The 17,306-nt window shown below is 34.8% G+C and overlaps 1 protein-coding gene across 2 annotated transcripts in view; it reads left to right on the top strand.

The window, feature by feature from the left end:
* The first annotated feature begins 8,040 nt into the window (after positions 1-8,040).
* Positions 8,041-17,306, top strand: part of LOC105228797 (heat shock protein beta-1) — a 36,143-nt gene continuing 26,877 nt past the window's right edge. Inside the window, exon 1 of one of the 2 annotated variants that reach the window (XM_011208769.4) lies at positions 8,041-8,450. In XM_011208769.4, the coding sequence (XP_011207071.1) occupies positions 8,272-8,450 (179 nt within the window). In that variant the 5' untranslated portion in view covers positions 8,041-8,271. The remainder of the gene's footprint in view (positions 8,451-17,306) is intronic. The other variant, XM_011208770.4, reaches the window with a different exon arrangement.

Genomic DNA, 17,306 nt, shown 5'->3' with positions numbered 1-17,306 from the left:
TCGTGACTTCAAGTCAACACATTCTATAATAATGCCATATTATTACTTTTGTAAAATAACAGGATTTAATAGCAAAAAAAAACTGAAAATTCTCATTTTTTCGTACCTCTGTCTACCCCTAACCTCTTAAAGTCGGGTCTATCAAAAATATCTAGGGGGTTAAACTCTAGTTTTATAAGCATTGATTGCTCATCCAATGTCAATTTCGAACATTCCCGCTTGGCAACTAATTTTAGTAAACTAAGGAGAATATTGCCCATTATTAAAAATATTCTGAGTACGTTTAGTTGCTAAGTTGGTAGGACTGCCCTTTATTACTTTTCCAAATATGAGCACGATCTGTTAATGATTGTGTCCACAGCCGCTTTATAGCTATTTAAGTCGGTACACCGCAGTAGTGCGTTGCGATTTTTACAAAGAATAAAAATATCGAACAAAGGATTGTCTCAAATTTTGTATTTTCAACCAAATTTCGTATGTGGAATCATTGCGAATGTTAGAAAACGCTTACGGTGATTAAAAACAAAACGTTACGAGTAATAGAAAGCCTTCAAAGATGTTCGAGCATTCGCAGAATACATGGTCTGAACGACCTTCGACCTCTCGATTTGATATAAATATTGAATGTAAAGCTTGAAAATAATTAGGAAAGTGGTAGAGAGATTGCAAGAGAGCTCAACATCTCTCGGGAGTCCGTTCGAAAGATTTTGGTGGATATTTCGGGTATGAAACGCGTTCTTGCTCGACTCTCCCCGATAAAGCTGATTTTTTTTTAGAAAGAGTATGATCGTGACCGAATTTAAAGCCAAAAACGCAAAGAATACCATCGATCAACCGGCAGATTCATCAGATTTGACTCCGTATGATTTTTTCTTCTTCACCAAACTGAAATTGCAACTCCGTGAAACTCGTTTTCAGACAATCGAAGAGATAAAACAAAATTCGCTGAAGGAGCTGAAGGTCATTCCAAAATTACATCTGGTGGAGATTACTTTGAAGGCGCAAAATAACTATTGTTGAATAATTATTTTCCAGAAGTCCACTGGATTCCTCATTTATTTCAGCCATAATCTCTCGGGAAGGCTTAAAGGGATCAGCCTTTCTTTTTCTTATGATGGTTCCACCACCATGTTCCGTTGTTTTACGTGCAGGCGCTTTGCGGATTTTATACTTCTCAGCAAATTAGAATCATATTTATGGCATTAAATACCATTTTTCTGGAGCAAATCATAATTTTGGCAATCTGATTGGATTATTACCTTTTTTGTGTAGATCAAAAATCATTCTCCTTTATTGTAGAGTACAATGTACAGTACAGTGTTCTAAAATGTGTTTTTCTTTTTTTGGAAAATGAAATTAAATAAATATTAATTTAATTATGATCAGATCTACATATGTATTTAATAACGCCATAAAAATTGGTTGTTGCCATCATCATCCACCAGCAATTGCTAAAAACTTTTATTATATTTTAATTTGATAATCCGTAGATTCCTTCTACAAACACACAACGGTACGTACGTACGCATTCATAAAAGCTTTTGATTGATTCGTAGAATAAATTTTCGCAAATTTACTTGGTGAGAATATTAGTTCCACACAGACATACAAGTGGCTGTTTCACAGAATTCGCACAAAAGTGTTTCCAAAATAAAAGTGAAAGCGCATATATGTACATACGTATGCACATATATTAACATATGCGATTTTGTCATGTGGCTGTTTTAAGATGTGACGAAGTGACCGACTATGACAGCGACAGTGATTCTTTCCCTGAGATCTCTTCAAGGTCGCTACTGTCCGCGTTTATTCGCTTAGACGTGCATTTAGCTGTTGCAAATGCTAACAACGAAAACGCACGTATTTACATACATACATAAATATACATATACACATTGGTGTACATATATGCGTTTGGGTAATCGCATGCCTCCTACACCTGTTGTTTGAAAAATCGTTTTCGAAATGTTATTTTTAATGTGTTGTATTTTTATGACTTTCTTTTTTACGCTCATTGTGGTTATGCGCTTACAAATACACACACTTACTATATATATATAATGTAATATGAACAGGGTGTGTGTGTCGCCGTATGTGTAAGCAGCTATTTTGAAATTTATTATGTTTAATTTGAATTTTTTCACAATTAATTCTGGCATTATTTGAATTGTTTTGAGAAGTTCACTTAATAAACAATTGCGAGGAAAATAATGGCCCTCAGCTTTTTCAGCGAATTTTGTTAAATTTCTTCGATCGATTGAAAACGTGTTCCACGAAGCGGCAATTTGAGTAGGGGGAGCAAGAAAAAATCACACGGAGCCAAATCTGCTGAATACGGTGGTTGATCAATGGAATTCATTGCGTTTTTGGCTTTACTTGTAAATTGGGTCACAATCGCGGCTCAAAGCCATGATGCATTAAAATCCATAAATAAATCTTCCACAATTTCTGCCGTTTTTAACAAATGTTCTCACGCAAACGCCTCAATGCGGCGAAATAAACCTCCTTATTGACAGTCTGTCCCTCCGGAACAACTTCATGATGCACCAAACCAGGAATAACAAAAAACAATGAACATCACCTTGATTTTCGAGCGGCTTTAGTGTGGTTTTATTGGTTCCGACTCTTCTTTCCTCCATTCCGATGATTGTTGACTTGCTTGAATGTCAAACTCATAAACCCATGTCTCATCGGCAGTTATATAGTTCTCCATGATTGGGGGATCGGAATTCGCACAGTGGAGCATGTCCAAAGAGACCTGTTTATTGTACCCTTTTCAGTTTTACTGGGACGAATCGAACAAGGACGCGTTTCATATCTAAAATATTCACCAAAATCATTCGAACGGACTCGCGAGAGATGTCGAGCTCTCTTGCCATTTCTCTAACTCTAGCTTGATAATTTTCAAGCATCATACCCCTTTTTTAATATTTTCATCAGTTGAAGAGGTCGAAGGTTGTCCAACAATTATAAGTCTAAAATATCTGGTACTTCTATCGATAATATCGACACATGGAGAGACCAAGTGGAAATTAAGAGAAGCCAGATCAGGGTAAGGTTTGTGCAGCTGTATTGGCCCATAAGGTCTAGATCCCGTCTCAGTCCAAAGTACAAGCTTCTCATTTTTAAAACGTGTTAAGTAATGTTATTTTTGTATATTATTGTTTGGCATTTCACCATGGAAAGACTTACGCCTAAACAACGTTTTCAAAGCGTTCAACTTTGTTATAAAAGCTCACGTTCTGTAAAAAATGTGTTTCGCGCGGTTGTCTCAACTTATGGTCAGCATAATCGGTCTACTGAGCATACTATTCTCAACACTATCATCCATCTTGAGACCCAACATTATTAGATAATCTTCGACCGAATAGACCACGTTCAGCACGAAGTGAAGAAAATGTAGCAGCCGGAGCTGTCAGTGTACACGAAGACCGTGAAGAGTCGATTCGGCGCTGTTCGCAGCAACTCGGTCTGACGTATGGCATTACTAGGCGCATTTTACGTCGATATCTTAAATTAATAGCGTACAAATACAGTGTGTGCAAGAAATGAACCCGTTGGGCCTTCTCAAGCGACATTGCTTCGCTCTATGGGTTCTTGAAAAGTTCCAAAAAGATCCCACGTTTCCGAGCCAAGTTTTGTTCAGCGATAAGGCTCTTTACTGACTTAATGGGTATGTAAAAAAGCAATTTGTGAAGAAAAAAAATTTAAAAGGTTCAAGAGCTGCTATTTCATCTAAAGAAAACAACGGTTGGGTGTAGTTTGTGAGCCGGTAGAATCATCGGTCTATATTTCTTCAAAAATGATTTCGGTGAGAACGTAAACGACAATAGGGACTGTTATCGCGGCGCGATAACCGACTATTTGATGCCTGAAATTTAAGCTTGTGATCTCGGCGACATTTGGTTATAACAAGACCGTACCTTAAAGCACACATCGCCACAATCAATGGATTTATTGAGAGAACACTTCGGTGTGCAGATAATTTCACGTTTTGGGCTGGTTGATTGGCCACCAAGATTGTGTGATATCACACCGTTAGACTTTTTCTAGTGGGAATATGTTAAATCTCAAGCAAAACATAGGGCGTGTCATTCGTCAGTTATGAGTCGAAGTGCTCGAACGAGCCATCGAAAATTGGTTCAACAGATGGACCATCTGAGACGTATCCGCAGCAATATTTAAAAATGATAATCTTCAAAAAATAAATGCCAAGGAATGTTCTTTCGAATGATAATAAACATTCCCCATTAAATTTGAAGTTTCTGTGTTTTTTCTTTAAAAAAGTTGGGAATCTCTTTATGAATCACCCATTATTTCCAAACGTTCTTTAAAAAATTAATTTCATCTAGCAACCTTTTTTGGGAACATTTTATATTTATCACTTGATTATTCGTACTGCGATTATTTTAAACATAGATGTACCGTTTTGCGAATATGAATATACATATATATGTAAATAATGCGAATTTGTGGAAAAAAGCAAACAAATTTTGGAAATGTATTTTAAATAGTTATACAAACATGCTTATGTACATATGAATTCATGAGTGCATGAATCCTATCAAATTACCTAATGCACATATGGTGTGTAGGTGTATGCCAATAAAGCTGAAAATTTACTTAATTTTAAAATAGATATAGGTAGGTATCTAAGTATAGGTAGGTATGTACATATGTCTGTTTATGAAAATAATAAAAAAGCGTGAGCTAGTGGCTTCCAGAAGACACGACTGCATTCCATTTGGGACATCAATAAGCCACCGCCATTTCATAAGCATCTCTCTGACTCATTGCGCACTTAGAGTAAACAAAATATAGAAAATATATGTATGTTTATGCACATGTTATTGTTTTTGTCGTTTAGTTTAAAAAAATATGTTGTGCTATATTTAAATATATGATCATCATTCCCATTTGACACTGGGAACCAATTCACATACGTGGATAGATACGTAACTATGTATATGAATACATACTCGTACATTGCTGACAATATTTCCATATAAAAAATGTAGCTAATATTGCTTTGATTTAGAAAAAATGTGTGGGTGTATCTAGATTTCCATGATATATTTTTTCATTCATTAATTTTTCTAAAATCGCTAAGGTCATGATGCACGATTTTGTTTACAAACAAAATACGTTATTCTAGAATGACCAATTAACTAGCTATATACATATATATGTACATATGTATGTATATAGTAGACAATATATCGCCAACGAGTGTCGCAAGGAGACAATCAAATAAATTCGCTTATATCGAATATCTTTCTAAATTTTTACTTGGTCACATATAAATATATAATGTACATAAGTATGTATGTATGTCTGTAATAAAAATTTCGAATGATCTACAGATGTGACGTCACATCCTACAGCAGACATTCCTTTCTCGCCCACCATTTGGGTAGCTTCACTTGAGCGCATCTGTCATAAAAATATTTGTCATTCAATTTATATTTACAAACTGATTTATATAGGCGCATATTTATTTATATATACATACACATGTATGTATACATATACATATTAAGTAAAATTTACGATTTTACTAGAATTCTGTGATTGATTCCATTTCTGTATGTAAATATGTATGTGACCTCTTGTTGACTAGGTTGGCTTAAAATATAACTGCTTATGTTTTTGATTTTGCATTTCCTTAAGAGGCCAACTGCGTGTACCGGTTACTCCTACACCTCTTCGAGCCTAGTTAGTTACAGCAAATGAGTAGAAATTGTAAATGTTTTTACTAAGATTAGTCAAGTCCAAAATTTCCATCATTGAGTGGGTATATCATTTGGAGTGATATTTTACTGCTCACAAATTGAGTGGTACCTGTCAGTCAGTCTTTACGAGTAAGTCTTCAGGGTGGCTGTGCATTTACTGTGATAAAAATATTTGCGTCTTTAAAGATATGATATGAATCGATGCTAAAGGCATTTTTAAGCCGTAAGGAGGGCTTAAAATGCCTTCTCGCCATATTAGTAGGTGAGTGGTGTACCCACTTCCTCCTTTATCATAGAATTTCCCTTGCCTCGGGTGTGATTTCGCGAAACTGCAGGGCAAGGTTTCCAAGGAAGGCCTAGTGCAAGTCATTTTCAACTCACCCAGCGTCCAATGGTGCCTACGACTTTGTAGTCAGCATCAAGCTATTAGCTCATCTTCTATTGACTCCAGTTCTAGGGACCGTAAAGTCTGAACGATCAAATTAAAATCCCTGTATGGAAAACTATTTTATTTGCGAAGGGTATTATAGCTTCGATGCTACCAAAGTTAACGTTTTTTCTTACTTCTGTTTATGAATTTAGTAAAAAAGAATATCATATAGGTATGGTGGTGAAGGAAAAACATGTAAAGAACTTTCCGTGAGTTCTCGGCTTGACCCACATGTCACAAAAATTAAAAATTAACCTCCTGCTCTTGGCATAAATTAATGCTATAGTCGGAGTACTGAAAGTAAGGAAGGTGTCTTCACTATTGAACCATATTTCAAATGTCACCAACATTATTTAAGTAAAAACATCCAAAACATTTTCTCCTTGATGGGTTTGTTAGTCGCCAAAATTGTCACAACTTGTCACTATTTGGTGTGGATTTTGTGATGTAGGCATAATTGGACCATACTCTTCTGAAAAAGAGGCTGATCGCCTGACCTTGAGGGACTGTTACTGGTGCTCGATATCGCGACCTCATAACCCAGTTCTTATTGCCGAAATTGGATGATATTGATATGGCCAATATGTGGTTTCAAAAAACGGCGTCGTGAAACACTTCAATTACTGTATGAGACATTTCCAGGTTGTTTACTTTATCATCTTGGTAATCGGAAATGTCCCCCAAGATCGTGCGATTTAACTTTATTATGAGGTTACTTAAAATCACAAGTCTATTACAAAAACCCCACAATCACAAGTGCTTTAAAGAAGGAGACTCAATGATGGAGAGTCGTGGAGGTCATCATATCTTCCAAATAATTCAATTAGAAAGTTACAAACGAAAGTCTAAAAGCTGTGTTTGCTATTTAATTCAAATCTCCCCCTTCATATGCCTACTTCTAACACTTACTTAAAGAGGGTCCTAACGCATGTTAAGGGGCTACATTGGTTTACGAGTTTCAAAAAGTCAAATTTTTTATTGTTTTATTAAATTCTACAACACCTCAAAACCTCCTAAGTTTTCAAGTTGATCCAAGTAATAGTTTCGGCGATACAGCCTTAGGGACTTATGCGCTCGATGCTGGCTGCACCAAGTGCGCCGTCTCTAACCGCGTTTTTCTGAAATCTGTAGTTTTGAAGTCGATGGATAAAATTTCTCGAGAACTACTCAACTGATCTTCATGAAATTCTACAGATGTCTTTACGATACAGTTCTTAAGGGCTATGATGAAAAATTTTTTTCGATTACAATTATTTGAAAAAAATGGCGTGAAATTTTAACTGAGTTTTTCACTTTCTTGTGAGAATGTCTGCCAAAACTCCAATTTTCAGTTTTTTTTCTTCGTTCAAGTTCTAAGTTAAGGATTTTTATACGTATTTTTTCACTTTATGTGATTCTGTAAGGAGTTATCCTGCCACCGCGGGCGCAATGGCCGAATTTAATATATTTTTTCCTTAAAATATCAGAATTTCTTTGTAAAATAGTGTATGTTTGTAACAATAAAAAATCTAATAAAATATTTAATTTTTTGTATGATAAAAAATTGTTTAAAAATTCTGTTTTTTCCCCGAGGAAACCCATGTAACCCCTTAAGTAATAAAAAATACTGCGAACTCTTATGTTAAAGAAATTTTTGTGTGATATTATTACTTTTATTGTTGAGAAATGTTTGTTAAATTTTCAATCCTAAACTAATAATCACTATAAAATAATAGTACACTTTTCCTTATACCCCCAAATGCAACCCAACCATTTGAGTGTGCATTCACGCTCTCTCTCACGCTCTCAAAAACAATTTTGAGCGCATTTCTTAAAGTATCTTCACATGCGCAACCAAAAGCAATCGCCGTGTACGTCAACAAATAAAAATCACTGAATGAGTGAGATACAAATTAGTCTCAAAGCAGAAATCCAAGTGATAACTTCTCAATTGTGCGAAGCAAAAAGTCATTTTGTGCTAAAACTAAATACTAAGAGAGCAGAAGAAAACTTGTCAAGTGTGAAAGCAGATAAAAAACAAAAAAAAAGAGCAAAACAAAAATTGTTTCGGCAAACAATACTAATTTTTCGTGTAGAAATCAGTAAATTTGTGTTAAAGAATCAATAAAAATGGCCGATGCTAACAAGAGGAATATCCCCATCAAATTGGGCGACTTCAGCATTCTCGATACAGAATTCTCAAGCATTCGTGAGCGTTTCGATGCGGAAATGCGCAAAATGGAAGATGAGATGAACAAGTTCCGGCATGAACTGATGTCGCGCGAGGCAAACTTCTTCGAGTCCAGCAGGTGTGTACAATTACTTATACCTCAAAGTAAAGCTCTTGTAGGATTGTATAAGGAAAAGACATAGCCCAAAAAGGGATGTTACTGCTCATTATTATAACTGCGCAAAAAGTGGTGTTTAAGATGAAAAAAATTGTATTCATGTACGAGTATATAAGAAAGGTTTCCTGCGCGCCCAAAAGGATGTGTTGGTAGTGCGCAATACGCGACATCTGTGCCTAAGAAGCTTCTTAGCGCATATAATAGGAGTTGAATGGTGTTAAATATAGTAATTAGTGTTAAAGGCGTATGCATATCGGCTACTCTGGTGTTTTATGTAATTTGATACCTTGGCTTTAACAGTCATTATGTGAGCTTTATTTTTCCTTAATTTATTTTTGTTTTTGCGTCTTTCTGTATTTCTTTAATTTAGTGGCATGGCGAATATAAATATAGGTATACAACATCACATTACTTAATTCGTAAACAACTTCTTCTAGTTCTAAATCTTAGTAACGCTTTGTAACCACGAAGTTGCCATATTAAACGCGGCAAGCTCAAGTTTCACACTTTCCCACACCACAAGCACTGTTTGGGGTTGAAGAAGTGGTTAATAGGTAAGGTGCATAGTGTTCTATGAAAGTTAATTTTGTTGTTAGAATCTGATGCGATCTCAAGAAGATATTTTTAATGGATTTGAGACATTTTCTTAATCGATTTACAGTTAGAATTATAACTTTTCGATAATTCATGAATTTGTAAAAAATAAAGGGTGTTAAAATATTTTCTGAAATTTTTTAAATATGGTAAAAAATAAGCCAAATCAATATGGTAATAATTTTAGTAGCTCATTTGAGGATATGTTATATTAAAAATCAAAATACCTTGGGCAATTTTACTATTTTTTTCTAGTATAGGGCGCCATATATTGGATAGTCGAAAAAGTCTTTTTGTATTCATAATCAAATTTTAACTTTTTTTTGTATTTATAATAATAAATTAAAAAAGTACCATTTTGGTCGACCACTTTTTGGCATTTTCCCCTAGAGACATTATTCCCTCAGTATAAAACTTTCATCAGTGTAAATCGAAATTTCGAAATTTCCAACGAGAGAACCATTTGTTCTGCTACACGAACTGATACAGCATCGTCCCTGTAACTTTACAAATGTCATTTGGTGGCTTGCGTGACATTCTTCCCTTTTTATATAAAAATTTCAAAATATAGCGAATTTCTTCAATATTTTCATTTATTTTTGAACAGCTGTACCTTTTTTCAACTTCCTCGAATAATAAATATTTAATAATTTGGTTAAATGATGTTTAAAATCTCACCTTTCCAACACTATATGGTATGACACAATGTGATTGGTAGCACTAGAGATATACGACTGCAACGACATCTATTGACAAAATACGAAAAAATTTTTTCGACTACCCAATATATGAAGAAGTGATATAAAAACACCAAGAAGGGGATTTTGTGAAATTTTTTGGAGAAACGTTTAGATTGACTTATTTCTAAATATGTACTCTAAAGAAACCCTTTAGGAATATCTTTCTTTCTGAAAACAATAGTGCAATTTTCCACTCATCACATAAGGAAAATGGATCCAATAATATACAAATTATATTAATTAACCAAATAAAAATATAGAAGGAAAATTTACTATTTTAACAAAAAGAAAATAATAATAGCGGATATTACAATAAAATAATTAGACTTTTAAAGCAATTGTCCCACTGTAGTTTTGGCACGTCTGACTGATTTTCTATAACAACGACCTCCTACTTGGCGGCACGACATAACGTCGCGAGAAGAGCAGAAAAATAGAAGAATCACAAATGCACTATATACTAATATATACATATGTACATATATGTATATACATATATATACTATTTACACATATTTCATATACCGCATAGTGCGAAGTTACCAACGCGTTTTCCGCACTGAATTGCTACACTTTTCCGCAACCCCAGCCAACGCGGCTAAAACTGTGCAAAATGCTTAGTGCTGCCAGCCAATACCCCAGTCATATACACACATAAAACTATAGATAGTATGTGTGATATACATATGTATGTATGTATATGTATATAAACTAAGCTAGCGAAAAATTACTGCTTGAAGACTTTCTGTCAACATCCGATTATGGCTGGCGGCAACAATGGAAAAGTAGATAAAGTTTGCCACGCTAATAACTTCATTAAAGCGGTTTGTATGAATAGTAAAGAAATGAAGGGTGCAAAAAACGAAGACGTTTCTTTTGTTGATTATATTTGTATAAAACAGCCTGAAAATGCTCTTAGCTGACAATGTTTAACTGCAGTTGGCAACAAATACAGGCAACTCAAACTTCTTCAACTAACTTATTTTTTCTTAGTTTTTTTCGCCTTTGCTTACTTCTCTCTATCTATTTATAAAATACATCATCATCTGCAGCGGTAAAAACGGTTGATCACGAAGCGAGTGAAATGAAAACATGCCGCAGAAACGCTTGGTTCTAGTGGCTCTACTGTTGCTGGGCTCCACTGTGCACTTGACAGCGGCACAAGTATGAAATGGTTAGTGGCAGGCAAGCGCTGTGCACGGAAATCCACAGAGAACACAATCATTTAGCATGTTTTTATGTTAAATGCTATAGAGATTTGTAGATACATATCTGCACTAGTTTATATACAAATATATTTTTATTATTCTTTCTTATTTGCATGTATTTTTTGTGCGTGCGTTTGGAGCAATGGATACTTGAAATCTTATTTTTAGCCCACGAGGATCTAGATTTTTACGATCCTGCTATTTGGCTAAGATTTTAAGATAATCATTCTTATTTGTACTTATAAATGTGGAAAATATATGAGAAATTGAAAATGTATTATTTTTTTTATAAATTTCTACTGTAATTTTGGGATGTATAGTATGACACAAACCAAGAGTATCAGATAAACGTCTACTTTTACTCGTTTGTGCTCGGAAATAAGTCGGTATATATGTATGTAGTCGATATGTAAGCTCATTCGGTATGTAAAGTGCTATAAAATTAATTTTCATAATTAGCCTCCTTCGATTCAACAAATCCTGCAATGTGGCGAATCGAACAAACAACTGATATAACTCGCATAGACCATCATAACCAAAGAGGTATAAATAACAAGCAATTATAGCACTTATATCATTACCAGACTCTTTTTCTCTCACTCATTCTCATTTGTTGTTACTTTCATATGTAAATTTGGGCCCAAGAGAATGAAGCTAAGACGTAGCGAGCAGAAAAGTGAAAATAAACTTATTTTCTACTCGATTCTCTTTCAATCTACTGCTTTCCAAATGCAAAAATCATTCTGCGTTATCTTCAAAATTTACGAGTTAATTATTTTCTTTTTTTCTTTTATAACGGGTGATTTTTTTGAGGTTAGGATTTTCATGCATTAGTATTTGACAGATCACGTGGGATTTCAGACATGGTGTCAAAGAGAAAGATGCTCAGTATGCTTTGACATTTCATCATGAATAGACTTACTAACGAGCAACGCTTGCAAATCATTGAATTTTATTACCAAAATCAGTGTTCGGTTCGAAAATTTTTTATCGACAAATTTTGTTCAGCGATGAGGCTCATTTCTGGTTGAATGGCTACGTAAATAAGCAAAATTGCCGCATTTGGGGTGAAGAGCAACCAGAAGCCGTTCAAGAACTGCCCATGCATCCCGAAAAATGCACTGTTTGGTGTGGTTTGTACGCTGGTGGAATCATTGGACCGTATTTTTTCAAAGATGCTGTGGGACGCAACGGTACGGTGAATGGCGATCGCTATCGTTCGATGCTAACAAACTTTTTGTTGCCAAAAATGGAAGAACTGAACTTGGTTGACATGTGGTTTCAACAAGATGGCGCTACATGCCACACAGCTCGCGATTGAGGGAAAACTTCGGACAACAATTCATCTCAAGAAATGGACCCGTAAGTTGGCCACCAAGATCATGCGATTTAACGCCTTTAGACTATTTTTTGTGGGGCTACGTCAAGTCTAAAGTCTACAGAAATAAGCCAGCAACTATTCCAGCTTTGGAAGACAACATTTCCGAAGAAATTCGGGCTATTCCGGCCGAAATGCTCGAAAAAGTTGCCCAAAATTGGACTTTCCGAATGGACCACCTAAGACGCAGCCGCGGTCAACATTTAAATGAAATTATCTTCAAAAAGTAAATGTCATGAACCAATCTACTGCTTTCCAAATGCAAAAATCATTCTGCGTTATCTTCAAAATTTACGAGTTAATTATTTTCTTAATTTTTTCTATACTAAAAACTACGTGCTAATATAAAAAGTGCAGAACAGCGTCAAAAGGAACACGTCAAGTCAGAACACAATGCGTCTTTCACCAAGTCCGATAGCTTCTTAATTGATTAGATTAGATAACTGTCAGAATTTTAGAATTATATATACAAGAATACAAAGGGAACCTTCTTAATTGTTATTGTTTACGAAAGTGTACGTGTGGAGAGTCTTCAGAAGCTCACCTGCTTTATCAGGTGTAATGACCCCGCTGATGACTGGACTAGCGCATGCTTCGTTTCAACATATTTCTATTGTATGTAAATGTGGGAAAAGTACAATTAGGAGAGTGTCTCAACTCCATTCGTGATTGATTTGCTCATTATCATAATTGTTGAGGGCTTTCAGTCAAAGCTTTTCTATTGACAGCTGAACGAAAGATAACCAAGTAACAGTATGTAGGTATTTTCAAGACATCATGGTAAATTTTAGACATTAGACGATAAATTTCTATATACCATAGAAATATATCATTTTATATACCTACATATGTGTATTCATATGTAAATTTGTATCTAACTTGAAATCCTCATTGCCAAGTGCTAATGATTTATTTACACATCAGTGTGGATAACAATTTAGTAAAGTAAACAATGCATGTAATATTAATGCCAACGAAGAATAAATATCCATGCAGGCATAATTTTGAAAATTTCAAAATCTTTGCATGTTTAGTGTAATTTTCAATATAATGAGGTTTTGCTAGAAGACTTTTATATGAAAAATAAACTTTTTGTTTCATTTTGATACTAAAATAAACAAATGCCGTTAAGCTACAAGTAGCAGGCAAGCCAGCGTGGGTGTTGCTGGCGCATTTGAATAACAGCTGTCGATGAACAATTCACAGCTACAATAAGCTTACGGTATTTGCAAATTGCTATACTGTACAGGTAAACCCCGTAGGACATTGGAAGTATTGCTAAGTGCCTTCAGCGAATCTTGTTTTCGGTTTCTGCTTATTTTTGGATCGCATCCATGTCTCGTTACTACGTTACTAGTAATGATGTCTACTTCACGTCGTTTTTACAAAAAATTCAGTCTAGCATTGACACGCTTCATACCCAAAATATTAACCAAAATTTACGCAGATGTTGAGATCTTTGGATATCTTTCTGATTTTCCTTCAATGTTTCTTTTGATGCTATCGTTAGTCGTTAGCTGAATGAGCGACTCACATCAGGCAAGTTTTCGAAAACTTCACCTTCACTGAGTATTTTTTGCTACTCAAATACTTGTGCTCATGATAAAGTAGATTCCCCAATTGACTGCAGCATTTTTAACGATCGTGATACAAAAATTTTTAAGAAAAAATGTTTCTAAATTTTTGTGTGATAAAAATCGCCAGTTAAATTTTTTGGATCGTAAAGAAAAAGCTGTTAAATACAAAATGAATTTTCATATGGAAACACCAAAACTTTTTTTTCAAAGATTGAGACCAGTCCGGGACAAATTTGATCAAATGTTTATCAGTAATCGATTCAGAAAGAAACAACTTTACACGATCATGTTTTTTTTGTTTTTTTTTTATCGATTGGGAGCAGTCCGGTTCAAATTTGATCAGATGTCTGTTTATCAGTAATCGATTCTGAGACTCATGCACTCAACTTTCGTGTCTTTCTTAAGAACAAATTGACATAAATTAGTATATATCTAATAGTATCCCTGCTTAATAAAGAATGTTTTCTAAATACAGAAGAAGAAGAAATATGAAGGCTGTTTGTTTGGAGCTCTAATAAATTCAATTCTAATCATTTAATGCTGAACTAGTGACTTCATTTCGGTACAGTACGAGTATATTTCCTACAGGCAACTTTAGCTGCATATAAGCACCTACATACACATACTTATGTTAACACACTGTGATGTAATTCAACAGCCACACTTTTTAATTTTTCTCGTAGCGACGCTAATTACTCCGATGATATAATTGATTCTCAATTTAGTTATTTTGGTACAGGTGATGTTTATTGCTAAGCATGAACAATTTGTAAGCGCTTTAATCACCCAAAGTGATTCCAGCACGCAAGAAAATAAACAAGCATATAAATACTTATGTGCGTACACTGTATACATGTCCGAAAATACATACAAATATGTATGGGTGACCTTAAATATTCGCGTATTTTATTATGCAGATTTATTATCGTTTAGTTGGCAATTTAACTTTAATTGCCGTCAATCTAAACATTGCGAGTATTACCCATACTAAGGCAAGTGCAGCCGGTTAATTTCCGTTGAAATTGTTCGCATTCAAACATTTGATTTATTTACATACACATGCCTATATAATTTGGTTTATACTGAAGGCATGTCTGGCAAAAGTTTAGCAAAGTTTGGCAGGATATTAAGTGAAATACTCAAAATATACATATATGTATGTATACATTTGCCAGCTATAATACATACATACATATATGAGAATTAATGCGCATGTGTGTGCTTTGTGATTATCCTTGCAAAATAATTTCCACGTAACGCCGCTTGCGTGCGCTCTGGCCAGCAATAAATTTAAACAAGCTTCAGTTTACACTGGCTTACTTTACTCTGGGTACACACCTTTCTATTTTCATACGTAATAGTATAGTATATATAAACTATTTTCAAACGGCTTCCAGTTTACCCACCCACTTCCAATTCGTATGCAAAGCACACTGTGTAAACAGCTCTTAAATGCATGGCTTTAGTAAGCACCTCTTGTTTGATAGACTCGATAGAGGCAAGGCCATAGGTGCGGGCAGTTCTAAGCTGTTCTACATAGGTACATATATTTAAGGTATTTTTGGTATAATATCGTAAACAATTGGTGCTAAATAAACAACAAAAGTACTAAACCGGAGACTACCATACACAAAAAAATACGGTTAAAAACTTTTAGGTATTATATACGTACGTACAACTCAGCCCTAGACAGTGTGCGAGGAGGGTTGCTGGACGGATTGGGGAGCAAGTAGACACAGATATCTATTTCTTTTAATGCGTTTGGATACCCACAAAGCATATTTTTATACGCTTTAAGTATTGGTAAGTTCATACATATCTGAAATTGTTCTGTCTGCGCCGTCTGTCGACAAGTAAAATCGATTCTGTTTGCTTTGGCTAAACAAAATTGACCCAAATTTTGACGTGAACGCATAAATAGTTCAGCAGACAATCCAAATTGTTTACACCCAACGCGATGGAGACTGCCAAAGTACATGTATATGTAAAGACTATTATCCGTTTACTTAGAAGTATACATTACGTCATATTAACTTTTTATCAGGCTACAAAGCGATACTTAGATTTATTTAGAGGCGCATCTCATAATTTGAGAGATATAAAAGTGAGGTTAAGTGAGTGCACAACCAAATGTGGGGTTTTTATAGTAAGGTTCTATGTGAGTGCAGTATGAATAAAGTGTCGTGAGATGCTAGACATAACTCTGTGAAGTCTAATGTATGAAAAGTTGTAAGAAGAAATCTCATTCGTTTCTAAGAAATAGTGTTTTTATAACTATTGGTCTATTCGCCTCAATTACTGCAACGTTTTGGAAATATTGCTTTTATTCATATATCTTTATGAACCTCATTTACTCTCAACAAACTCTTATTGGAATATTCCGAAATTTTTTTTTCTCAGAACCCTGACAGTTTCTATATTTTTAATCAGTTTTCTTAGCGAAAAAATTTCATAGGCAACATTTTGAATTTTTGGAAGTTCCCAGTCTTCAGCCCTTGACCAATATCTTCTATTTTCTATTTCCAACACAAAGATATACATACATATATTACTCCAATTCACAGGAAGTCCTCACTTACGTTCATATATGTACATATATTATGTTGATAAATAACTAAAATAATATAAAATTCAACTTTCTGCTCTTCGTCAAAGTCATAATCAACATAAATTCGCGATTTTTACAACTTATGTGGAAAAGCTCCACCACCATATTTCTTGACGGATAGGCACTTTGCCTTACTTTATAAAGCAACGTTTGTCCAAATACTACATAATATTTATGAGTACCTACACAAGCCTGATATCAGCAGCATATAATTTTCCAGGAATTTTTTTGATTAAAACGAAATACATACTACATACATATAAGCTTATTTCGAACGAATTCTTATAATTAATATATTTATTCGCGTTTGATATTAATTTCTATAGACTCAATTAATAACAAGCGAATGCTTTAATTAATTTACCGTAAATCAAACTAGAGTAGCTTCTCTCATATTACACTAACATACATATTTACCACTGAATCACGCATGACGCATCGTAGCGCCGCGTGGCCAGCACAATGGGTCATAGGTCACCAAGCCATGGCACGGCAATGGCACGTTGTTCTTACAAATATTATTACTACTGTCCTTACAAAAAAGCCAACCCGCTTTCCCTCATGCCCAACAGTACATTTGAGGCACAACAGGAGCTCTGCTGATGACTCATTTGAAACTTTGCTCGACTTGCATCGCTCTCTGTTGAAACCACGTGGAAGAGGAAGCATGTCCAGTGAATGAATAACAACTGGCTATGTGTGCCTGTGCGTG

This window comes from Bactrocera dorsalis, chromosome 4 (assembly GCF_023373825.1).
Source record: "Bactrocera dorsalis isolate Fly_Bdor chromosome 4, ASM2337382v1, whole genome shotgun sequence".
NCBI lineage: Eukaryota > Metazoa > Arthropoda > Insecta > Diptera > Tephritidae > Bactrocera > Bactrocera dorsalis.
Note: the sequence above shows the minus strand (reverse complement) of the source record. Positions and strands in the feature narration are given on the sequence as shown.